Source organism: Rhinoraja longicauda, chromosome 4 (assembly GCF_053455715.1).
Source record: "Rhinoraja longicauda isolate Sanriku21f chromosome 4, sRhiLon1.1, whole genome shotgun sequence".
In the NCBI taxonomy this organism is placed as follows: domain Eukaryota; kingdom Metazoa; phylum Chordata; class Chondrichthyes; order Rajiformes; family Arhynchobatidae; genus Rhinoraja; species Rhinoraja longicauda.
The window spans coordinates 72711385-72737638 of NC_135956.1; the positions used below are offsets into that span (position 1 = coordinate 72711385).

A 26254-nucleotide genomic window follows, 5' to 3' on the forward strand; every position below is an offset into this window, starting at 1 on the left:
ATATGGGGAAAAAGCAGGAACGGGGTACTGATTTTAGATGATCAGCCATGATCATATTGAATGGCGGAGCTGGCTCGAAGGGCCGAATGGCCTACTCCTGCACCTATTTTTCTATGTTTCTGTTTCTAAGCCAGGTGTCTGGCTTTGTAAGGCAGCAATTCGACCGCTGCACCACTGTGCCGCCCTTAAGTGCAGATCTTGTAAAGAAGACTGGAGGTTAGATTAGTTTAGTTTGGGATTTCATTACCTCAATAGTGATTGAGGTCTCTGAGATAGAGTTCTACAGACGTGATGTTTGACGTTGTATATTTGTTTTAACAGATAAGAGTTTGAAGAGAAAAGAGTGCGCAATAAATGTTTATTGAACATGTTCCCTGAACTCTGTGCAGGGACCTCCGTTACCCAGGTAACGGCTACGGATGCTGACGACCCCTCTTACGGGAGCCATGCCAGGATTGTGTACCGCATCCTCCAAGGACAACCGTACTTCCTGATCGAACCAACTACAGGTGAGAGATAGAATACAAGAGACTGCAGATACAAGAGACCGCAATGGTTCAGTGGTTCAATGGGGCTTTTATTGTCACATATTCATAAATTCATAAGCTCCAGGAGCAGACTTGCACCATTCGGCCCATCAAGTCCACTCCGCCATTCAATCATGGCTGATCTATCTTTCCCTCTCAGCCCCATTCTCCTACCATCTCCCCATTCGTCCTGACACCCTTGTGAATCAAGAATCTGTCAATCTCCGCCTTAAAATATCCAATGACTTGGCCTCCACAGCCGTCTGTGGCAATGAATTCCACAGATTCACCACCCTCTGACTAAAGTCTGCCACCCAGTGACAGACCTCTTCACCCCAGGTGTATGAAGGAGAGATATTGAAAGTCCTTCCTTCCTGCTGCCGTCAGACTGTACAATCAGCACTGCTCCCAGCAGGCCAGTAAATAAAGATAATTACCGTTATTTTTATTTTTTAATGAATGCTTATTTATTTTTGCGATACACTTTGCTGCTGTAACCCTGCAAATTTCCCCATTGTGGGATGAATAAAGGCTTATTATTATTATTATTATTATTATTATTATTATTATTATTATTATTATTATTATTATTATTATTATTATTATTATTATTATTATTATTATTATTATTATTATTATTATTATTATTATTATTATTATTATTATTATTATTATTATTATTATTATTATTATTATTATTATTATTATTATTATTATTATCCCTGGGATGGCAGGACTTTCATATGAAGAAAGATTGGATAGACTGGGCTTGTACTCACTGGAATTTAGACTGAGGGGGGATCTTATTGAAACATATAAAATTCTTAAGCGGTTGGAGAGGCTAGATGCGGGAAGATTGCTCCCGATGTTGGGGAAGTCCAGAACCAGGGGTCGCAGCTTAAGGATAAGGGGGAAGTCTTTTAGGACCGAGATGAGAAAACATTTCTTCACACAGAGAGTGGTGAGTCTGTGGAATTCTCTGCCACAGAAGGTAGTTGAGGCCAGTTCATTGGCTATATTTAAGAGGGAGTAAGATGTGGCCCTTGTGGCTAAAGGGATCAGGGGGTATGGAGAGAAGGCAGGTACAGGTTACTGAGCTGGATGATCAGCCATGATCATATTGAATGGCGGTGCAGGCTCGAAGGGCCGAATGGCCTACTCCTGCACCTATTTTCTATGTTTCTATGTTATTATTATTATTATTATTATTATTATTATTATTATTATTATTATTATTATTATTATTATTATTATTATTATTATTATTATTATTATTATTATTATTATTATTATTATTAAAGAAATTCCTCCTCATCTCCTTTCCAAAGGTATGTGACCATGCAAATGCATAGTGAAATTATTTTCTTACAAACAGTCCAGTAAAGTATTGCCATACCTAAGCACATCCCCGATTAGTAAAGTGTACAGAAATATATTACTGAGCCTGCATGATAGAACGGTCCTCTCATCAGCTAGAGAGCGGTAATGACCTCCCTAGCACCTCATTGGAGAACTTTGAACTATCTTTAGTTGGTCTTTATTGGTCTTTATCTTGCACTAAATGTTGCACCCTTTATCCTTTATCTGTGCAACGTGGATGACTTGATTGTAATCATGTGCAGCCTTTTCTTTGACTGTAACTTTTCCCCGTACCTTGGTGACAATAATAAATTAACTAAACTAAACTAAAATTAAACAAATATGTCACTTTATGTGCTTTTGTGTATTAACCGGCATCCACAGTTCTTTGTTTCTACCTAGTTCATGTTATATTACATCAAGGGTTTAACATTTGATTAAGGAAGAGAGGAATGAGTGTAAAAATATCTGAGGAAGGGTCCCGACCCAAAATGTCACCTGTCCATGTTCTCCAGAGATGCTGCCTGACCTGCTGAGTATTGGCGCCATTTTCAAAGTCCAGTCTAGTCCATGCTCTAGGTCTTATGGAGCAGCTAGGGTTGCCAACTGCCCTGTATTAGCTGGGACATCCCCTATTTTGGGCTAAATTGGTTTGTCCCATATGGGACCGCCCTTGTCCCGTATATGGCCTGGGGGGGGCGCTGTAGGCCTGGACAGTGTAGGCCTGGACAGTGTAGGCCCGGACAGTGTAGGCCTGGACAGTGCAGGCCCGGACAGTGGAAGCCTGGACAGTATAGGCCCGGACAGTGTAGGTCCAGACAGTGTAGGTTCAGAGGCCCGGGCACCGCCTAACTGAGTTTGCGTAGGAACCCGCCTCCCGGCCCGGGTGGCCGCCATTGGTAGAGCGAGAGCACGTGGCCGCCGGCTGGGTGAGGTCAAGTGGGGCGCAGGGTAGTGACGACCCCTTGTCCCTTATTTGGGAGTGAGATAGTTGGCACCCTAGAAGCAGTGCCCAATCCAGGCGAGCCCCAGGCTGCTGCAGGGCCTCCAGCCCTCATCGTCCTTGGACATCTGGATCGTCCAGCGAACCGATGTCCCTCTCCTCACCCGTTCATCTTTGTGGTGCGGGGGGGCCTCCCGCAGCCGAGCTTGAGAGCGCGGAAGGTAAGAGCCCAGTTCACTCTCCTACCAACCCTTGTTCCTTGCGTCCGTCGTCACCAGCTCCCTCCTCTCCGGTCTCCTGTCTTCAGGGAACGAGCAGGGACCATCTTGGCGGCTTCCCCCCTGCAGGCCACGGCCCGCTGGGTCTTTGTTCTATCCAGGATCCCTTTCCAACATTGTTTCCCTGATGCAGAGAATTAAATGAGCTGTTCCTCCTCATCTTGGAAGATATGGGCATGTGTAGCAACGCACATCCAAACCTCCTGAGGATATGAGATAAAGCCAGGCTTGAATCCGCCAGAGCTCAGAAGAGTAAAAAAGAAACTTGATTGGAATATATGAAACCCTGACGTTGTTTGAAGGCTGATGTGGGGTGGACACAACCTCTGGCAGAAGCAACAAAAGCTCGAGGGTGAAGTCACAGAGCCATTCAACAGAAATGGCCCTTTGGCCCAACCCTTCCCACAGTAATGTACACTCTATGTATAATAAGCAGGAGCTGCAGGTGGTGCTTTAAAGACACAAAGTGCTGGAGTATCTCAGCGGGACAGGCAGCATCTCTGGAGAATGAGCAATTATCTACCTCATTGGAGACCTTCAGACTATCTTTGATCGGACTCAGAATTAAAGGACGTACCTTAAGAAAGGAGATGAGGAGGAATTTCTTTAATCAGAGGGTGGTGAATTCTGTGGAATTCATTGCCACAGACGGTTATGGAGGCCGTGTCATTTGGTATTTTTAAGGCAGAGATTGACAGATTCTTGGCCATAAGGGTGTCAGGGTTTATGTGGAGCAGGCGAATGGGGTTGAGAGGGTAAGATAGATCAGCCGTGATTGAATGGCTGAACAGACTCGCTGGGTGGAATGGCCTAATTCCATTCCTTTGATTTATGAATTTATGAGCTTATAATTTCCACCCTCCAATCCAGGCAACATCCAGGTGAAATGATTGAGGTACTGATTGAGAATGATCAGCCATGATCACATTGAATGGCGGTACTGGCTCGAAGGGCCGAATGGCCTACTCCTGCACCTATTGTCTATTGTCTAAATGCAGATACAAGGAAGTGCAGGTGCTGGTTTAGCAAAAAAAGATACAGAGTGCTGGAGTAACTCAGTGAGTTAGGCAGCATGGAGTCATGGAGTCATATAGCGTGGAAACAGACTTTAGCCCAACTTGCCCACACTGACCAACATGTCCCATCTACATCAGTCCCTTCCGCTGACCTCCAAATCTGTCCTACACATGCATCTCTGGAGAACAGGGATAGGTTGGGACCCTTCTTCAGACTGATTGTGGTGGAGTGGGGCAGGGCGGGGGGGGCTTGGTGGGGGATGAAAGCTGAGAGAGAGGTGGGCCAGGACAAAGCCTGGCGAGTGATAGGTGGATACAGGTAAAGAGGGGAGAGTTGATAGGCAGATGATTGGACAAAGTTAGAGATGAAAAGGTAAAAGGTACGAGAAAAGGACGGAAGGGCTGAGAATTGTGAAGCCAGAGGAGGTGGAGGGGGAGGGGGTGGGAGAAGAGGAGAAAATGGTGGGAGTCGAGGTAGGGCACGTCGACCTCTGGTGTGGTGACCAGAACTGCACACGATACCCCGAGTGTGATCTAACCAGTGGAGTTAAAACTATTTGAAATAATAAAAAGTACAAGCCTTTCTTTTCTCTGCAGCAATCCCTCAAGGAAAGAAAAAGTGGTTTTCTTTAAATAGTTTCTTGCCATTTTCAAACTTGCAGTCGGAAGCACGGCAGGGGAATATGAATTGTTACAGGAAGGTGCTGAATATAAATGACAGCAGCATCTGCACGCATTCCAAAGACATGAATTTTTTCATCTAATTTAGAAAGCTAATTTTACTTCAGAAGTCACAAACGCCATGGGTATTTCGTTTCTTCATTTCACCTGTAGTAATCCACCCCTGAACAGCTTCCAGTACAAGGTACCTTACAATGATCTTTTTGCTCCCCAATAGTTATGGTCATAGACCGATGCAGCATGGAAACAGGCCCTTCGGCCCAAAACGTCCATGCCGCCCAAGAAGCCCCATCTACACTCGTTCAATTTCTCCACGTTTGGTCCATGTCCCTCTCAAACTTGCATTGCTAGGGTCTCGACGCGAACCGCCACCAACTCCAGAGATGTTGCCCGACCTGCTAAGTCACTCCAGCATTTTGTGTCTATTACCAGAATGCCAACTGGATTAGAGGATTTCAGCTACAGGGAGAGGTTGTTATTCACAAAATGCTGGAGTAACTCAGCAGGTCAGGCAGCATCTCAGGAGAGAAGGAATGGGTGACGTTTCGGGTCGAGACCCTTCTTCAGACTGATGTCAGGGGGGCGGGACAAAGGAAGGATATAGGTGGAGACAGGAAGACAGTGGGAGATCTGGGAAGGGGGAGGGGAAGAGAGGGACAGAGGAACTATCTAAAGTTGGAGAAGTCAATGTTCATACCGCTGGGCTGCAAGCTGCCCAGGCGAAATATGAGGTGCTGTTCCAATTTCCGGTGGGCCTCACTATGGCACTGGAGGAGGCCCAAGACAGAACGGTCAGACTGGGAGTGGGAGGGGGAATTGAAGTGCTCAGCCACCGGGAGATCAGGTTGGTTAAGGAGGACTGAGCAAAGGTGTGGAGCGAAGCGATCGCCGAGCCTGCGTTGGGTTTCGCCGATGTAAAGAAGTTGACATCTAGAGCAGCGGATGCAATAGATGAGGTTGGAGGAGGTGCAGGTGAACCCCTGTCTCACCTGGAAAGACTGTTTGGGTCCTTGGATGGAGTTGAGGGGGGAGAGGTTGGATGGACTTGGATTGTTTTCCTTGGAACATCGGAGGTTGAGGGTGTATGTAATTATGAAAGGCAAAGATAGGGTAGACAGTCAGAACCTTTTTCCCAGGGGGGAAATGTCCAACACGAGAGGGCAGAGCTATAAGGTGAGAGGGGGAAAGTTTAATGGAGATGTGGAGGGCAGGTTTTTTACACTGAGAGTGGTGGGGGCCTGGAACGAATGGCCTGGGGTGGTGGTGGAGGCAGATACGATCGTGGTATTTAAGAGGCTCATGGAAGTGCAGGAAATAGATGGATATGGATCATGTGCAGGCAGATGAAATTAGTTCAACTTGGCATCATGTTGGGCAGAAACATCGTGGGCCAAAGGGGCTGTTCCTGTGCTGTACGTTCTATTTCCTATCTAGTTGCTGGTTTATCTAAACAAAGTTTGCTCCCTAAACCTGAGGAGGATTTGCTATTGAATACAAAGGCACAAGAGGATGCAGATGCTGGTGAAAGGGACCCGACCCGAAACATAGTCTGTCCAATTCCCTCCACAGATGCCCCATAACCAACTGAGTTCCTCTAGTAGGATCAACGCGGGGAAAACCAGGGAGATGGTGGTAGATTTTCGCAGGCGCAGCCGGGTCCCCCCGACACCGGTGAACATCCAGGGAATGGACATCGAGAGGGTGGATTCTTATAAGTACCTGGGTGTCCACCTCAACAATAAACTGGACTGGACTGAAAACACCGATGCACTATACAGAAAGGGCCAGAGCAGACTTTATCTGCTAAGGAGACTCGGGTCCTTTGGAGTGCAGGGGGCACTCCAAAGGACCTTCTACAACACGGTGGTTTAGATTTAGATTTAGATTTAGAGATATAGCGCAGAAACAGGCCCTTCGGCCCACCGGGTCCGCACTGCCCAGCAATCCCCACACATTAACACTATCTTACACCCCCTAGGGACATTTTTTACATTTGTCCAGCCAATTAACCTACAGACCTGTACGTCTTTGGAGTGTGGGAGGAAACCGAAGATCTCGGAGAAAACCCACGCAGGTCACGTACAAACTCCGTACAGTACAGCACCCGTAGTCAGGATCGAACCTGAGTCTCCGACGCTGCATTCGCTGTAAGGCAGCAACTCTACCGCTGCGCCACCGTGCTGCCATTTTCCATGGAGTGGTCTGCTGGAGCAGCAGCATTGCAGCGGCGGAAGAGAAGAGACTTGACAAGCTGGTCAGGAAGGCCAGCTCTGTCCTGGGTTGCCCCCTCGACTCAGTGCAGGTGGTGGGAGAGAGGAGGATGATGCCAAAGCTAACATCGTTGCTGGACAACGACTCCCACCACATGCAGGACACTGTCACTGCACGGAGTAGCTCCTTCAGTGACAGACTCCTTCACCCCAAGTGCGTGAAGGAGAGATATAGGAGGTCCTTCCTTCCCGCTGCTGTGAGACTGCACAACCAGCACTGCTCCCAGCAGACGAGTCAACAATAACAGCTAAGAACACACAGAAAACTGATGGCAATTTATGTATCTTTTATTTATAATGAATGATCTCTTGCACTCTTGCTATCCACTTTGCTGCTGTAACACTGTAAATTTCCCCCGGTGTGGAATGAATAAAGGAATATATTATGTTATTATTAGCTCGTTACATCTCTTTAACACAATAACGTGGTTTAGAAAGGTATGGGCCAAACGCAGGCAGGTGGGACTAGTGCAAATGAGACATGTTGGTCGGTGTGGGCAAGTTGGGCCGAAGAGCCTGTTTCCACTCTGTAAGACTCTATGACTTTTCCTTTGCCCAAGTGGCTGGGCATAGATAGGGTAGACAGTCAGAACCATTTTCCCCAGGATGGAAATGTCCAGCACTAGTGGGAATACCTGTAAGGTGAGAGGGGGGAAGTTTAATGGAGATGTGCTGGGCACGTTTTTTACACTGAGAGTGGTAGGGGCCTGGAACGCGTTGCCAGAGATGGTGGTGGAGGCAAATACAACAGTGGTATTTGAGAGGTTTTTAGATAGGTACATGGAAGTGGAGGGACATGGATCACGTGCAGGCAGGTGAGATCAGTTTAACTTGGTCTCATGTTCGGCACAAACATTATGGGTGTAGGGCCTTTTCCTGTGCTGTACTGTCCTATATTCTGTGTTCTATTCCCTACCCTAACAACCGACAACCGGTAAAGCATGATTGCGGCCAAAGGGAGTGAAGGAGGTTGCTTCACAGTGGCCTGTTCCCATTACTGTAACATGCCTGAATCTGTTGCCTTTGTCCATCCGTCACTAACATCCCAGTCACTAACATCCCAGTCACTAACATCCCAGTCACTAACATCCCAGTCACTAACATCCCAGTCACTAACATCCCAGTCACTAACATCCCAGTCACTAACATCCCAGTCACTAACATCCCAGTCACTAACATCCCAGTCACTAACATCCCAGTCACTAACATCCCAGTCACTAACATCCCAGTCACTAACATCCCAGTCACTAACATCCCAGTCACTAACATCCCAGTCACTAACATCCCAGTCACTAACATCCCAGTCACTAACATCCCAGTCACTAACATCCCAGTCACTAACATCCCAGTCACTAACATCCCAGTCACTAACATCCAGTCACTAACATCCCAGTCACTAACATCCCAGTCACTAACATCCCAGTCTCAGAACTGCCCTAAAGGTGCTCCCACTCTTTCTATTTCCCAGTAATGGATATGTGTACCTGCCACAGATGGAGTGCGGCAAAGGTTCACTAGATTACGAGGGGCGTTGATACGGTAATAGCTAAAAGCCTTTTTGCCCGGGGTTACTAAAAACAATAGAGAAAAATTAAAGGTGTGAGGAAGTTTTAAAAAGGATCTGTTTTTTTAAAAAACAGAGAGCGTTTAACGTGCCCACAACTCTATGACGTATCTTTAGAGAATGTTCATGTTCATAAGTTATAGGAGTAGATTTAAGCCATTCAGCCCACCAAGTCTACACTGCCATTCAATCATGGCTGATCTATCTTTCAGCCCCATTCTCCTGCCTTCTCCTCATAATCCCTGACTAATCAAGAATTTGACAATCTCTGCCTTAAAAATATCCATTGACGGCCTCCACAGCCATCTGGAATGGAAAGGAGGAGGAATTTCTTTAGTCAGAGGGTGGTGAATCTGTGGAATTCTTTGCCACAGATGGCTGTGAAGTTATTGAGCATTTCTAAAGCGGAGATTGACAGGTTCTTGATTAATAAAGGTGTCAAAGGTTACGGGGCGAAGGCAGGAGAATGGGGTTGAGAGGGAAAGATAGATCGTCAATAGACAATAAACAGTAGGTGCAGGAGGAGGCCATTCGGCCCTTCAAGCCAGCACCGCCATTCAATGTGGTCATGGCTGATCCATGATTGAACGGTGGAGGAGACAATAGACAATAGGTGCAGGAGTAGGCCATTCGGCCCATCGAGCCAGCACCGCCATTCAATGTGATCATGGCTGATCATTCTCAATCAGTACCCTGTTCCTGCCTTCTCCCCATACCCCCTGACTCCGCTATCGATGGGATGAATGGCTTAATTCTACTCTTATGTCTCATGGTCTTTTGGTCCACACCTCTCAGGTTTGTAACGCTGCAGGGAAACTACGAGATAAAGGTCTCAATCACTTCCACTGACAAGCTTGCCGAGCCCAGTTCCATGAGACGCAGAGAAACGTTTGCCCGAGAAAGAAATGAGTGAATTCTAGTTTGATTCCGGCACTCTGATTTCATGGATTTGACCCAACTCCAATAATTGGCACAAGTGAAAACGGATAGGAAGGAACTGCAGATGCTGGTTTGCAACGAAGCCAGACACAAAATGCTGGAGTAACTCAGCGGGTCAGGCCGCATCTCAGGAGAAAAGGAATAGGTGACGTTTTGGGTCCAGTCCTTCTTCAAACTGAGAGTCAGGGGTGAGGGACACTAGAGATCTGAAGAATAATATGGGCCGAAGGGCCTGTTTCCACCTTGTATCTCGAAACTAAACTAAACTAAAAAACTAAAAGAGGTACAAAGAATGAATGAATGGTGTGCAATAGGTTGCTCTGATTTATCCCTCTTCATAGCTTTCATTCATTTGTTCTTTGTACATCTTCATAGATCTAGTTTCCCTCTCCCCTGACACTCAGTCTGAGGAAGGGTCCCGACCCGATACGTCACCTTTGCCTACGTCACCTCAACCCGAAACGTCACCCATTCCTTCTCTCCAGAGATGCTGCCTGACCCGCTGACTTACTCCAGCATTTTGTGTCTATCTTCAGTGCAAATGGATACATAGCCCTCCCCAACCCCTCCACTCTGATATTAAAAGGAAGGTGATAGTCAATCTGTTGGAGATGACACACATTTTTTCCATGCTTTAAGTGTCCCAGATAGAAACATTCAACAAAGTAGGTTTGCCCTGATTTAGCGAGCTGAAATGGAATTCTTGGAATTATAAGAGCCTTAAATTACTTACACCGACAGAAATTACCTTTCTGCGCCTCTTACATATTATCCCATGGGGAAATCCCTCAGAAATGCCTTGCAGGAGATAATGGAACCATATTTTTTTTTTGGTTAAGAGATTCATAGAGTCATATAGCTTGGAAACAGACCCTTTGGTTTAATTTATCCATGCGCCTGCATGTGTAATATATGCAAAAATAATTCCACTGTGCAGTTGCATAAGTGACAAATGAAACACTACTGCCGACCTACATGTTCCATCTAAGCTAGTCCCATTTGCCTGTGTTTGTCCCACATTCATCTAAACCTTTCCTATCCGTGCACCTGTCCAAGCGTCCTTTAAATACAGTATCTGCCCCGACCGACCTCTCGTTCCAGAAACCTACCACTTTCTGAATCAAAATGGTGCCCCTCGGGTTCATAGGTTCATAAGTTATCGGACTTGGGTCATTTGGCCCATCAAGTCTACTCCGCCGTTCAACCATGGCTGATCTTTCTTTCCCACTCAACCCCATTCTCCTGCGTTCTCCCCATAACCTCTGACACCCATACTAATCAAGAGTCTGTCAAACTCCGCCTTAAAAATACAGATTGATGGCCTCCACAGCCGTCTGTGGCAATGAATTCCACAAATTCACCACCCTCTGACTAAAGAGATTCCATTTCATCTCGTTTCTAAAGGTACATCCTTTTATTCTGAGGCTATGGCCTCTGGTCCTAGACTCTCCCACTAGTGGAAGCATCTTCTCCACATCCACTCTATCCAGGCCTTTCACTATTCGGTAAGTATCGATGATGTCCCCCTCATCCTTCTAAACTCCAGCGAGTACAGGCCCAGTGCCGTCAAACGCTCATCATATGTTAACCCAATCATTCCAGGGATCATTCTCGTAAACCTCCTCTCGACCCTCTCCAATGCCATCCACATCCTTCCTCAGATATGCAGTCCAAAAATGCTCACAATACTCCAAAGGCGGAGTCCTGCGAGTTCCTATCAAATATTGCCCCTCTCACCTTAGAACTATGTCCTCATTATTCTTTATTCTCGTTATTCCCCTCCCCTGGGTCGCTGATCCAATGTTGTTGTACAAGAAGGTTTGTTTCCTTTTTAATCAACAGAGGAATATTTTCCACAGGAATTATTCGGGTAGCTTTGCCGAATATGGACAGAGAAGTCAAAGAGCATTACCTGGTTACTGTTGAAGCGAAGGACATGGCTGGACTGAGAGGTGGTCTCTCAGGGACAACTATGGTGAACATCACCTTGTCCGATGTGAATGACAATGGGCCAAAGTTTCAACACAGTAAGTACGCTCCAACCTCAGTGGGACTTCTCCATGTCACGACGTATAAATGTTGAAGACGAGATAAGTTCATAAATTCATAGTTCATACGTTCTAGGAGCGGAATAATTCCCGGAATGTTGGCCTTCATAACAAGAGGAGTTGAGTATAGGAGCAAAGAGGTCCTTCTGCAGTTGTACAGGGCCCTAGTGAGACCGCACCTGGAGTACTGTGTGCAGTTTTGGTCTCCAAATTTGAGGAAGGATATTCTTGCTATTGAGGGCGTGCAGCGTAGGTTTACTAGGTTAATTCCCGGAATGGCGGGACTCTCATATGTTGAAAGACTGGGGCGACTAGGCTTGTATACACTGGAATTTAGAAGGATGAGAGGAGATCTTATCGAAACAAATAAGATTATTAAGGGGTTGGACACGTTAGAGGCAGGAAACATGTTCCCAATGTTGGTGGAGTCCAGAACAAGGGGCCACAGTTTAAGAATAAGGGGTAGGCCATTTAGAACTGAGATGAGGAAAAACTTTTTCAGCCAGAGAGTTGTGAATCTGTGGAATTCTCTGCCTCAGAAGGCAGCGGAGACCAGTTCTCTGAATGCATTAAAGAGAGAGCTAGATAGAGCTCTTAAGGATAGCGGAGTCAGGGGGTATGGGGAGAGGGCAGGAACGGGGTACTGATTAAGAATGATCAGCCATGATCACATTGAATGGCGGTGCTGGCTCGAAGGTCCGAATGGCCTCCTCCTGCACCTATTGTCTATTGTCTATTGTCTATCCGGCCCATCAGGTCTACTCTGCCATTCAACTATGGCTGATCTACCTTTCCCTCTCAACCCCATTCTCTTGCGCCAAATACCCGTACTAATCAAAAATGTGTCAATCTCCACCTTAAAAATATCCATTGATCTAATGATTTCCTGTCACCGTAGAAATTAGATGTGGCGACACGGGGGCACAGGGGTGGAGTTGCTGCCTTGCAGCGCCAGAGATCCGGGTTCGATCTTTACTGCGGTTACTGTCTGTACAGAGTTTGTACGTTCTCCCTGTGACCGCGTGGGTTTTCCTCCGGGCGCTCCAGTTTCCTCCCACACTCCAGAGACGTGCAGGTTTGTAGGTTGATTGGGTTCGGTAGAATTGTAAATTGTCCCTAGTGTGTAGGATAGTGCTAGAGTGCGGATAGCGCTTGTGTGCAGCACGGATCGCTGGTCGGCACGGACTTGGTGGATGGAAGGGCCGGTTTCCGCGCTGTATCTCTAAAGTCTAAGGTCTAAAGTAAAGGAGATAGAACAGTACAGCACAGGGACAGGCCCTTCAGCCCACAACTTCTGTGGCTTTATTTGTTCACGGGTTAGAAACTTTGCCAATGATGCCAATATTTTTTGTCCACCCCTCATTTCGCCCAAAGAGTTAAGAATGAATGACTTTGGTGCTTTTGAACTCACAGATAGATCATACTGGGGAAGGATGGCAGGTTATCTTCTCCAGGCGACATTAATGAACTAGAAGTTATTGCAATGATTCTGCTGCCTCATGCTGATGCTGCAGAGGATTCATTTATTTTTAATTACATGCTGTATATATTTAATATCTTGAATATATACTCCCTAGTTGTGAAGGTGGGATTTAACATTTTGTCTTTGGATCAATGTTCCAAACATCAGGTTGTTAGAGCAGTAACTTGCGGCACTTTACCAAAACTAATTGTTTGATGTGTTGGAAACAAGGAACTTCAGATGCTGGTTGACACAAGGTGCTGTTGTAACTTGGGGTGGCACGGTGATGGAGTGGTAGAGTTGCTGCCTTACAGCGCCAGAGAGCCGGGTTCGATCATTACTACGGTTACCGTCTGCACGGAGTTTGTACGTTCTCCCTATGACCGCGTGGGTTTTCTCCGGGTGCTCCGGTTTCCTGACACGCTCCAGAGACGTGCAGGTTTGTAGGTTAATTGGCTTTGGTAAAATTGTAAATGATCCCCAGTGTGTAGGATAGTGCTAGTGTACGGGGTGATCGCTGGTCAGTGTGGACTCGGGGGGACGGAAGGGCCTGTTTCCACGCTGTATCTCTAAACTAAACTGAAAATAAACTTTAATTTAAATTCCCCAGTTGTGATAGTGGGATTTAAACTCTTGTCTTTGGATCAATGTTCCAAAAGTCAGGTTGTTGTTGCCTTAACGGGGTATTCTACCAAAACTAATTGTCTTCAGGTGCTGGATTGCAAAATAATGACACAAAGTGCTGGAGTATCTCAGCAGGTTAGGCAGCATCTCTGGAGAACATGGATGGCTGACTGACAGTATTGGTATTGTTATTGGTATTAGTTTGGTATTGATCTTGTCGTTGGTATTGGTATTGATATTGGTATCGATATTGGTATTGATATTGATATTGGTATTGGTATTGACATTAGTATTGGCATTGGTATTGGTTTTGGTTTATTAACGTCATGTGTACCAAGACACCGTGGAAAAACCTTTTTCCAGTCAAATCATACCACAGATACACAAGGAGCAGCTAATGCTGGAACCTTGAGCAAGAAGGGTCCTAACCCGAAACATCGTTTCTTTGGTTTTGTTTGGTTTAGTTTATTATTTTCACCTGTACCGAGATACAGTGAGAAGCTTTTGTTTGCGTGCTATCCAGTCAAAGAAAAGGCAATACATAAATACAATCAAGCCGTCCACAGTGCTCAGATAAAGGATAAAGGGTACAACTTTTAGTGCAAAGGTTTTACATTGAAGTCCGATAAACTCCGATTAAAGAAAGTTCAAAGGTATCCTATGAGGTGGATGGGAGATGAGGACAACACTCAAGCTGTTGAGAGGACCGTTCAGTTGCCTGATGACTGGGGTAGCATGGTGGCGCAGTGGTAGAGTTGCTGCCTTACAGCGGCAGGGATCCAAGATCGATCCAGACGACGGGTGCCGTCTGTACGGAGTTTGTACGTTCTCCCCTTGACCTGCGTGGGGTTTTCTCCGAGATCTCCAATTTCCTCCCACACTCCAAAGGCGTACAGGTTTGTCGGTTAATTGTCTTGGTACAATTGTAAATTGTTCCGCTGTTGTATAGGACAGTGTTAGTGTGCGGGGAACACTGGTTGGTGCGGACTCGGTGGGCCAAAGGGCCTGTTTCAACGCTGTATCTCTCAGCTAAAATTAAACTAAACTAAATCACTGGGAAGAAACTGACCCTGTATCTGGAGGTATGCGCTTTCAAACTCTGCAATTCATAGTGCCCAACCCACAGAGTTCCTCCACCAATTTCTGCTTTGCTAAATCATACCAGAGATTAATATAATCAAGCTATACTCAGGCACAGCAGGTAATGCAAAAAGAAAAATACCAGCGTGCAGTGTACAGAGAAAGTAAGTTAGAAACATCCATTTTCTATACCCACCCATATTGTATCTATCGTTGTACATACACCTGCTGTAAATCTTTAATGTCATTGAATAATCACCCAAACATTACCCAAGATAAAACTCATGGAATATACACTATATCCAGTCATTGATGGACACCACAAAACATTTTATTTTTAGTATTATTGCTATCTTGAACACAACTTTAAAAATGTATAAGAAACATTTGCATAAAATTGGGTTTCTGTAAGTATTATTTATTCATAGACCATGAAGCCCCTGCATTTTCATTTATATTTTAACAAGTGCTTTATTCAGTTGATATTTTCTCCTTATTGTTTAATACACTGGGTTCAGATTAATTACGTGCACTCCTTTCAATTCACTGGCACTGCATTATCTGCTCACAATATGGTCTCCACACATCAAGTGCAGGTGACCACTTTACGAAACACCTTTATTTCGTTTAGTTTAGAGATATAGCGCGGAAACAGGCCCTTCGGCCCATCGTGTCCGCGCCGACCGGCAATCCCTGCATCCTCACACGATCCTACACACTGGGGACAATTTACAATTTTACCAAACCAATTAATCTACAAACCCGTATGTCTGGAGTGTGGGAGGAAGGTGGAGCTCCCGGAGAAAACCCACACGGTCACATGGAGAAGGAACAAACTCCATACCGACAGCACCCGTAGTCAGGATCGAACCTGGGTCTCTGGCGCTGTCAGGCAGCATAAAACTGCCCTACTGCGGCGCCGCCATGCCACCTCAATGAGCTGTAGATGTAGCCCAGTCCATAATATGAACCAGACTACCCACCTTCCACTCCACCTACAATTAGTGCTGACTTGGGGAAGCAGCCCACATAATCAAGGGCCATTTTCACCCATATCATTACCTCCTCTCCCCTCTCCTGTTGGGCAGAAGATACAAAAGCTTAAAAGCATGTAACACCAGAGTACGGAACAGTGACGCAGTGGTAAGGCTCCAGAAAACCGGGTTCGATCCTGACTACCGGTGCTGTCTGCATGGAGTTTGTACGTTCTCGCTGTAACCACGTGGGTTCTCTCCGGCTGCTCCGGTTTCCTCCCACAATTCAAAACCGTGCAGGTTTGTACGTTAATTGGCTTCTGTAAATTGTCCCTAGTGTATAGAATAGTGTTAGTGTATGGGGGTGTTGGCTGGTCGGTGTCAGGACCCGGTGGGCCGAAGGGCCTATTTCCACGCTGTCACTTTAAAGTCCAAAGTAAAGTAGAACAGCTCTTTCCCCTCTGTTATCAGATTTCTGAGGGGTCCTTCCATAAGCTAGGATGTTGTCCCAATCCTCCAGCCTACCTCATTGCCTCTTTGCACTACCTGTTGTACTTGAGTTTGGCTTGATTGTACTCTGGCATAGTATTATCCGAGTTAATTGGAGGGCACGCCAACAAAAACTGTTCACGGTGTCCAGATGCTGCCTGACCTGCTGGGTTTGTGTTTTGCTCGAGATTCCAGCATCTGCAGTCCCATGTGTCTGCAAGATTTTATGTCAGATTTCCAGCAGTTGCAGTATTTTGCCTTAGCTTTTTAAAATGCACATTTGTCATGAATGGATTTAGTTTTGTATAGTTTAGTTTAGTTTCATTTAGTTTCATTTTCATTTATTTTACATTAGTTTAGTTTACTTTAGTTTAGTTTAATGTCACGTGTACCGAGGTACAGTGAAAAGCTTTTTGTTGAGAGCTCTCAAGTCAGTGGAAAAACTGTACATGATTACAATCGAGATGTCGACAGTGCACAGATACAAGATAAAGGGAATAACGTTTAGTGCAAGATAAAGCCCAGTAAAGCCGGATTAAAGATAGTTCGAGGGTCTCCAATGAGGTAGATGGTAGGTCAGGACCTCTCCCTAGTTGGTGAGAGGGTGGTTCGGTTGCCTGATAACAGCTGGGAAGAAACTGTCCCTGAATCTGGAGGTGTGCGTTTTCAAACTACTGTACCTCTTGCCTGATGGGAGTGGGGGAGCAGAGGGAGTGACCAGGGTGAAATTTGTCCTTGACTGTGCTGGTGGCCTTGCCGAGGCAGCGTGAAGCGTAGATGAAGTCTGGGGAAGGGAGGTTGGTTTGTGTGATGGTCTGGGCGGTGTCCACATTTCTCTGCAATTTCATGCAGTCTTAGATGGAGCTGTTCCCAAACCATGCTGAGATGCATATAGATAAATGTGCAGCGTACATCTGTGTCCTCGACAGCAGTTGCCTGGCAATTAGTTCGACAAATTATGCTGATTGCAAAAAAAGATCATTTGGTCATTTTCTCGTCCCTTTCTATGGAAGGTTTTTGTGTGTGAATTGGCCGTTGATATCTTTCCAATGCAACTGTGACACTTCAGAAAGCTTTCATTTGCTCCAAAACACACTCCAATATCCAGAAATTCATTATTTAAATGCAGATCTCCCTTTAATCACATACGCATGCAAGTAGGAACACCATATTATTATCAGATAGACACAAAGTGCTGGAGTAAGTCAGCGAGTCGGGCAGAATCTCTGGAGATAAAGGATAGGTGACGATTTGGGTCGGGGTCCTTCTTCAGACTGATTGTAGTTGGGAGGGAGCAGGAGGTGAGCAATAAAACAAGACACGTTGGGACCGGGCAAGCAGGTTCCCCAATAGGCTGATAGTTGGCTGTAGACAATGTAAACCCAAGAGGGATACACCCCACCAGCTCCCCCCCGCCCCCCCCCTCCCACCCCCCCACCCCAACCCTACTTTCAGTATGAAGAAGGTGGGTCCCCACCCGAAAAATTATCTGTCCCTTTTCTCCGGAATAGTATCTTTGGCATAAACCATCATCCACAGTTTTTTGTTTCTACGTCAATAGTCATAGGAGCAGAATGTGGCAATTCGGCCCATCGAGTCTACTCTGCCATTCAATCGTGGCTGATCTATCTTTCCCTCTGTATAAGAAGGAACTGCAGATGCTAGTTTAAACCGAAGAAAGACTCAAAAAGCCGGAGTAACTCAGCGGGAAAGGCAGCATCTCTGGAGAGAAGGAATGGGTGACATTTCGGGTCGAGACCCTAATCTCCATTCTCCTGCCTTCTCCCCGTAACCTTTGACACCCTCATTAATCAAGAACCTATCAATCTCCACTTTAAAAATACCCAATGACTTGGCCTCCACAGCCGCCAGTGGCAATGAATTCCACAGATTCACCTGCCTTTGTGATTACGATTTTTGAAGATACGCATGCAAAGATACGCATGGGTTTGGATCATGTGGAGGCAGAGGAGAATAGTTTAACTTGGAGTCATGTTCGGCAAGCACAATGTGGGCTAAAGGACCTGTTCCTGTGCTGTACTGTTCTACTTCTACATTATCTTTTAACAGTTTAATTTAGTTTAGCTTAAAGATACAATGTGGAAACAGGCCCTTCGGCCCACGGAGTCCACGCCGACCAGCGATCCCTGTACACAAGTTCAATCCTACACACTAAGGACAATTTACAGAGGCGAATTAACTTACAACCCTGCACATCTTTGGAGTGTGGGAGGAAACCGGAGCAACTGGTCACAGGGAGAGCATCCAACCTCTATTCAGAGTCGACAGCCGTACTAGTCTGAAAACGTCTGATTTTGTCTGATTTCGGAAGCTAAGCAGACTCAGGCCTGGTTAGTATTTGGGTGGCCGCCTGGTACGATCAGGTGCTCTAGGCTTGATAGAAAGGGTGGTACAGTGGCACAATGGCAGAGTTTAACGCTATTAACACTATCCTACACACGCTGGGGACCATTTACAATTATACCAAAGTCAATTGACCGACAAACCTGTGCATCTTTGGAATGCGGGAGGAAACCGGGAAACCCGGAGAAAACCCATGCAGGTTACAGGGAGAATGACCAAACTCCGTACAGACAAGCACTTGTAGTCAGAATGAAACCCGGGTCTCTGGTGCTGTAAGGCAGCAACTCGACCGCTGCGCCACCGTGCCGAACTGACTCCCAGCACAATTTGGGTAATTGGAGTCACAGTGTGAAACTGCCTGCCCTGAGGATCAGTCCACTTGCAGTACAATGCGTCCGGCTTGCCTTCATCCGCCCGGTGACAGCTTGTTATCACCGCCTGAACTCACTGTTATATTTTCCCTTGAGTTTGCAGCAGATGGCACTCCACAGCAAGTGAAAATATAATGTCAAGTACAGTAGGTACCGTGATGGGGCGAGAGAAGCATTGATGATCCACGAGGAACACTAGAAACCCATCGCTTAAAGAGAATATAAACATGTACTCATCGGCCAAGTGTTCAGGGCATTGCACATCCAAATACCTAATCACCCAATAGATCGTGAAGACACTTTTCCGCATCAATGTACAAATATCCACTTATTACTGAGAGAATGTTATGCCTCTCACTCTCAGAGGCTAATAGTCATGGAGCCAAAATAGGACACAAAGTGCCGGAATAACTCAGTGGGTCAGGCAGAGTCTCCGGAGAACATGGATAGGTGACATTTCTTCATCAGACTGATTGTATGGGGGGGAGGGGAGGGGGGGGGGGGGGGGGGTAAGAAAGCTCAAAGAGGGGAGGGGCAAGATAAAGCAGGACAAAGCATGGCAAGTAACAGGTGAACTCAGGTGAGGAGGAGGGTGTTTGAGAGGCAGATGGCTGGAGAAAGGCCAGAGATGATAAAACAGGTGTGAGACAAAAGGATTGAAGAGTAGCGAATTGTGAAGCCAGAGGAAGGTTATGAGGTTGGGGGGGGGAAGAGGTGGGAAAAATTGGTTTGTCTATGTGGGGCACCAGGAAGGGTGTGTTCATTCTTTCTTTTCTTTCTTTGATACCTTCCTGTTGCCGTTAAAAGCTGAGAGTGGACTTCTGACCCTATCGTTGCTTTTCCCTCGACATTTCCAGAGTTGTACCACTTTACGGTGCTGGAATCCGCCGACATTGGGACCACAGTGGGGAGAGTGATGGCCAGAGATGTCGACACTGGACAAAACGCAGAAATGGACTTCAGTGTAGAAGGCAGTGACGGCTCAGATTCATTCAACATAGTTACAGATGGCCAGACCCAGGAAGGTGTCATCATTCTGAAGAAGGTTTGCCTTGCACGCTTATTTTCTGAATTTTTGTTTTCAATTCATTCACAGATGTGGATATTGTTAATAGTTACTAGACGGGTGTGCACCCATTGGGTGCAAATGTTTGCTGCGGGAGGTCCTGCGGGCGCGGCAACCCCCGTTGGGTGGAAACATCTCCTGCGGGCCCAGCAACCTTACCAAACCATGGAGCCATTGCAGGGCGGGGAGCGTCCCCCGGGGCTGTGGGCGGGCGAGGGGGGAGAGGGAAAAGGCACTGACCTCGGCCTCGTGTGTCCAGCGCGCAGCTAGCGGCCGGGTCGGCCATCTTGTTGGACCCTCTGCCACTGTCTCTGCCATAGCGCTGCACCATGGGAGGAAGGTCAGGCACGGGGCATGCCGGTCCTCCCGCTAGTCCTCCCCAAGGGGGGAGCGCATTTATTAAAGCTTATTAGGTAAATTGTTTTTAAAAAGTAACAAAAGTGGATTTATTCCGTCCGGTGAGTAGGGTGGGCCTAAGACTGTTGCACTGTCGTGTACTGTTTTTTTGCGGATGAAATCCGCACAAGGAAACAATTACGGGACAAACATACGGCACAAACAAACAGGGGAACAAACATACAGGAAGTGGGGAACAATCAAGATGAGTGTTTTAGTAATATAAAGATTGTCCACAAACCCATAAGTTGGGTGGCGTGGTGGCGCGGCAATAAAGTTGCTGCCTCACAGCACCAGAGACCAGGGTTCGATCCTGACTACGGTTGCTTGTCTGTATGGAGTTTGTGCATTCTTACCGCAACCTACGTGAATTTTCTCCAGCATCTCCGGTTTCCTCCCACACACCAAAGACGTACAGGTTTGTAGGCTTGTAGGTTTGTAGGTTTGGTACAAATTGTCCCGAATGTGAATGGGATAGTGTTAGTGTGCTGGGATCATTGCCCGGCGTGGACCCAGTGGGCCCAAGGGCCAGTTTCCATGCCGTATCTCTAACCTAAACTCAACTAAACACAGGAGCAAAATCAGGCTGGTCGGCACATCGAGTCTACTCCGCCATTCAATCATGGCTGATCTGTCTTTTCCTCACAACCCCATTCTCCTGCCTTCTCCCTGCAATCTTTGATGCCTTTACTAATCAATAATCTATCAATCTCTGCTTTAAAATTACCATCGTCAACTGTGGCAATGAATTCCACAGATTCACCACCCTCTGGCTATAGAAATTCCACATCATTTCCATTCTAAATGTACGTCTATTTATTCTGAGGCTGTGCCCTCTGGTCCTAGACTCTCCCGCTAGTGGAAACATCCTCTCCACATCCACTTTATCTAGGCCTTTCATTGTTCAATAGGTTTCGATTAGATCCCCCTTCATCATTCTTAAATGCCCCAAACTAAGAAACTACTTGAGAGTCAACCATAATTGGTAGGTTTGGGGCTACATATAGACTAGATTAGGAGTGTTATGTTTATCTTTTGGACATCCGGCTGCTTGGCATATATTGTGTTCAATTTTGGTCACCCATGAAGCAGGTAACTTCTTAGACAGGAGGCCTGTAACGAGTGGTGTGCCTCAGGGTTTGCTGCTGGGCCCACTACTGTTTAGATTTTTAGATTTTAGATTTAGAGATACAGCGCAGAAACAGTCCCTTCGGCCCACCGGGTCCGTGCCGCCCAGCGATCCCCGCACATTAACACTATCCTACACCCACTAGGGACAATTTTTACATTTGCCCAGCCAATTAACCTACAAACCTGCACCTCTTTGGAGTGTGGGAGGAAACCGAAGATCTCGGAGAAAACCCACGCAGGTCACGGTGAGAACGTACAAACTCTGTACAGTACAGGCGGCTCCCATAGTCAGGATCGAACCTGAGTCTCCGGCGCTGCATTCGCTGTAAGGCAGCAACTCTACCGCTGCGCCACCGTGCCACCGTGTTTGTTATCAATGATTTGGATGAGAATGTACATGGCAAGTTTTGCAAGTTTGCAGATGATACCAAAGTGGGTGGTTTTGCAGATAGTGAAGATGGTTATCAATTTTGCAGCATGATCATAATCGCTTGGCCAGGAAGGCTGAGGAATGGGATCAGTGTAGATGACATGTTGGTCGGTGTGGACAAGTTGGGCAGAAGGACCTGTTTCCACGCTGTATGACTCTATGACTCTATATAGGAAAGACGCCAGTAAGTGCCTGAAAGGAGACAGATGAACCTACCTGAAGGAGGGTCCCGACCTGTAACCACCTATCCATGTTCTCCAGAGATGTTGCCTGATCCGCTGAGTTACTCCAGCACTTTGTGTCTTTTTGTGTAAACCAGCATCTGCAATTCCTTGTCTCTCCATCTGGTTGAGCTCCATGTGCTCAATGGTTAACTGTTCCATAGGGGCTCCATCATCTGTCTATTCCCTTCCCTGGTGCTACCCAGAGTCATAAAGATATACGGCGTGGAAACAGGCCTTTGGCCCAACTTGTCCACAACGACAAACCTGTCCGATCTACACTAGTCCCACCTGCTTGCATTTAGCCCATATCCCAATAAATCTGTCCTATCCATGTACCTGTCTTAATGTTTCTTAAACATTGTGATAGCATCTGCCTCATCTACCTCCTCCGGCAGCTCGTTCCATACACCCATCACCCTTTGTGTGACTAGGTTACCTCTCAGGTTCCTATTAAATCTTTTCCCCCTCACCTTAAACGTGTATCTTCTAGTTCTCGATTCTACTTTGGGCAATAGACTCTGTGCTATCTTCTAGTTCTCGATTCTACTTTGGGCAATAGACTCTGTGCTTCTACCCGATCTATACCTCCCATGATTTTATACACGTCTATAAGATCACCCCCTCATCCTCCTGTGCTCTAAGGAATAGAGTCCCAGCTTGCTCAACCTCTCCCTATAGCTCAGGCCCTCGAGTCATGGCAACATTGTCATAAATCGTATCTGCTCCCTTTCCAGCTTGAAACCTGACCTGTTGAATTCCTCCAACACATTGTATTATGCTTATGGTTAAAGTAGATGGCTCCTAACTGCTGCCACAGTTCAAAATCAATGAAGGTATGACAGTAAATGTGACCCATGCCAGTAACAGTCTTTTAAATCAGTAAAATAAATATTCCAGCTCCAAGATTGATAATGCCATATTTATTTAATCCACTGAATTGACTTTCATTGTTGCTGTAATGGGAATTGAACTCAAATCTCCAGATCAATAGCCCAAGCTTCCAAACACCAGTGCAGCAATTTTACTTATTGACGGAATTTCCTGATTGCACTACACAAAGGCATCCATCGCCGGGACTGCAACCGTTAAACGCACGGCCATAGACTTTTGCCTCTCATTGGAAACGGTTCGACTACAGTGCGGCCCGGTGGCGCAGCGGCAGAGCTGCTGCCTTACAGCGCCAGAGACCCGGGTTCGATCCCGACTATGGGTGCTGTCTGTGCGAATTGTGTACGTTCTCCCCTGTGACCGCGCGGGTTTTCTCCGGGTGACCAGAGAGGAGCAGAATTAGGCCATTCAGTCCACTCCACCATTCAATCATGGCTGATCTATTTTTCCCGCTCAGCCCCATTTTCCCGCCTCCTTCCCCTTAACCTTTGACAACTTTGCTGATCAAGAATCTATCAATCGCTGCTTCGGTTTCCTCCCAGACTCCGAAGACGTGCAGGTTTGTGGGTTAATTTGCTCCTTTGCTGCCGGATAGAATGCTGGAGAGAGCAGTGAGAAGATTTACGAGGATGTTGACATGATTCGAGGTCCTGGGTTTTACGGAGAGGTCGGGCAGGCTAGGCCTTTATTCTTTAGAGTGCAGGAGGCTGATGAGTGATCTTACAGAGATGTCCCAATTGCTGGTCCTGTTAGTGTGTCCCTCATCCTGAAAAATGAAAAGAGTAAAGAGGTTCTTCTGCAGTTGTACAGGGCCCTGGTAAGACCACATCTGGAGTATTGTGTACAGTTGAGGAAGGACATTCTTGTAATTGAGGCAGTGCAGCATAGGTTCACGAGGTTGATCCCTGGGATGGTGGGACTGTCATATGAGGAAAGATTGAAAAGACTAGGCTTGTATTCACTGGAGTTTAGAAGGATGAGAGGGGATCTTATAGAGACATATAAAATTATAAAAGGACTGGACAAGCTCGATGCAGGAAAAATGTTCCCAATGTTGGGGGAGTCCAGAACCAGGGGCCACAGTCTTAGAATAAAGGGGTGGCCATTTAAAACTGAGGTGAGAAGGAACTTTTTCACCCAGAGAGTTGTGAATTTGTGGAATTCTCTGCAGTGAAAGCCAAATCACTGGAAGAATTTAAGAGAGAGTTAGATAGAACTCTGGGGGTTAGCGAAATCAAGGGATATGGGGAGAAGTTGGGCACAGGTTACTGATTGTGGATGATCAGCCATGATCACAATGAATGGCGGTGCTGGCTCAAATGGCTGAATGGCCTCCTCCTGCACCTATTTTCTATGTTTCTATGTTATCGACTTAGAGATACAGCGTGGATAACAGGCCCCTCGGCCCCGGAGTCCACGCCAACCAGCGATCACCGTTCACCATCACTATTCTACACGCCAGGGCCAATTTATAATTTTACAGAAGGCAAATATCCAATAAACCTGTACGAATTTGGAACGTGGGAGGAAACTGGAGCACCCGGAGAAAACCCATGTGGTCACAGGGAGAATGTACAAACTCTGTGAATACAGCACCCAGAGTCAGGATCGAACACGTGCCTCTTGGGCTGCAAGGCAGAAATTCTACCGCTGCGCCACCATGTTGCCCCTACCTGTCAAGTTAAGGCTTACCTATGAAGTAACTCCCCGGTAACATCAAAATATTCCCTGGTGATAGACAATAGACAATAGGTGCAGGAGGAGGCCATTCAGCCCTTCGAGCCAGCACCGCCATTCAATGCGATCATGGCTGATCACTCTCAATCAGTACCCCGTTCCTGCCTTCTCCCCTTACCCCCTCACTCCGCTATCCTTAAGAGCTCTATCCAGCTCTTTCTTGAAAGCATCCAACGAACTGGCCTCCACTGCCTTCTGAGGCAGAGAATTCCACACCTTCACCACTCTCTGACATGAAAAAGTTCTTCCTCATCTCCGTTCTAAATGGCCTACCCCTTATTCTTAAACTGTGGCCCCTTGTTCTGGACTCCCCCAACATTGGGAACATGTTTCCTGCCTCTAATGTGTCCAATCCCCTAATTATCTTATATGTTTCAATAAGATCCCCCCTCATCCTTCTAAATTCCAGTGTATACAAGCCCAATCGCTCCAGCCTTTCAACATACGACAGTCCCGCCATTCCGGGAATTAACCTAGTGAACCTACGCTGCACTAGGTGATCGTTTCCCGTCACCCTTCGCTGAGATTTGAAGCCCAGAACTTATTTATGAGGATGTTGCCAGGACTCAAGGGCCTGAGCTGCAGGGATAGGTGGTTTGGCAGGCTAGGACTCTATTCCTTGGAGCGCAACAGGTTGTGGGGTGATCTTAGAGAGGTGTATAAAATCATGAGCGGAATAGATAGGGCGAATCGTCTTCTTACGCAGAAATAGGAGAATCAAGAAGCAGAACCGGAGGACGTAGGTTTTTAGATGAGAGAGGAAAGATTTAATAGGAACCTGAGGGACATCTTTTTTCACACAGAGGGTGGTAGGTTTATGGACCAAGCTGCCAGGGCAGGTAGTTGAGGCAGATGAGGCAGTATATAGATACAGAACTTTCTTTGTTGTTTAGTATGGGTTTTACAGAGTACAGTTGTGCTTCTACCACTAAGAAGTTCATTGTTCTGTTTTGGGACATATGACAATAAAACACTCTTCACTCTTGACTCTTATAACAACATTTAAAAGACATTGGACAGGTACAAGGATAGGGAAGGTTTTGAGGGATATGGGCCAAAAGCGGGCAGTTGGGACTAGCGTAGATGGGGCTCGTTGGCCAGCGTGGGCAACTTGGGCTATAGGGCCTGTTTCTGTGCTGTATGACTTTATGACTCGGGTGATTAACTGCTAACCAACCTCATCTATCACTGAGTCATTCCAGCAGCTATGTAGGACAGAATGGCAGATGCTGTTTTACACTGGAGATAGACACAAAATGCTGGAGTAACTCAGCGGGACAGGCAGCATCTCTGGATGGGTGACAGTCTGAAGAAGGGTCTTGACCTGAAACATCGCCCAATCCTCCTCTCCAGAGGTGCTGCCTGTCCGGCTGAGTTACTCCAGCATGTTGTG

General features: G+C 46.5%; 1 protein-coding gene across 4 annotated transcripts in view; it reads left to right on the plus strand.

The window, feature by feature from the left end:
- LOC144593193 (cadherin-7-like) overlaps positions 1-26254 on the plus strand; it is a 74517-nt gene that overhangs the window by 32550 nt on the left and 15713 nt on the right. For 3 of the 4 annotated variants that reach the window (XM_078398680.1, XM_078398678.1, XM_078398681.1), the window contains exons 3-5: positions 390-509; positions 11437-11604; positions 19847-20034. In XM_078398680.1, the coding sequence (XP_078254806.1) occupies positions 390-509; positions 11437-11604; positions 19847-20034 (476 nt within the window). Of the gene's footprint in view, positions 1-389; positions 510-11436; positions 11609-11846; positions 11888-19846; positions 20035-26254 lie in introns of all 4 variants that reach the window. The other variant, XM_078398682.1, reaches the window with a different exon arrangement.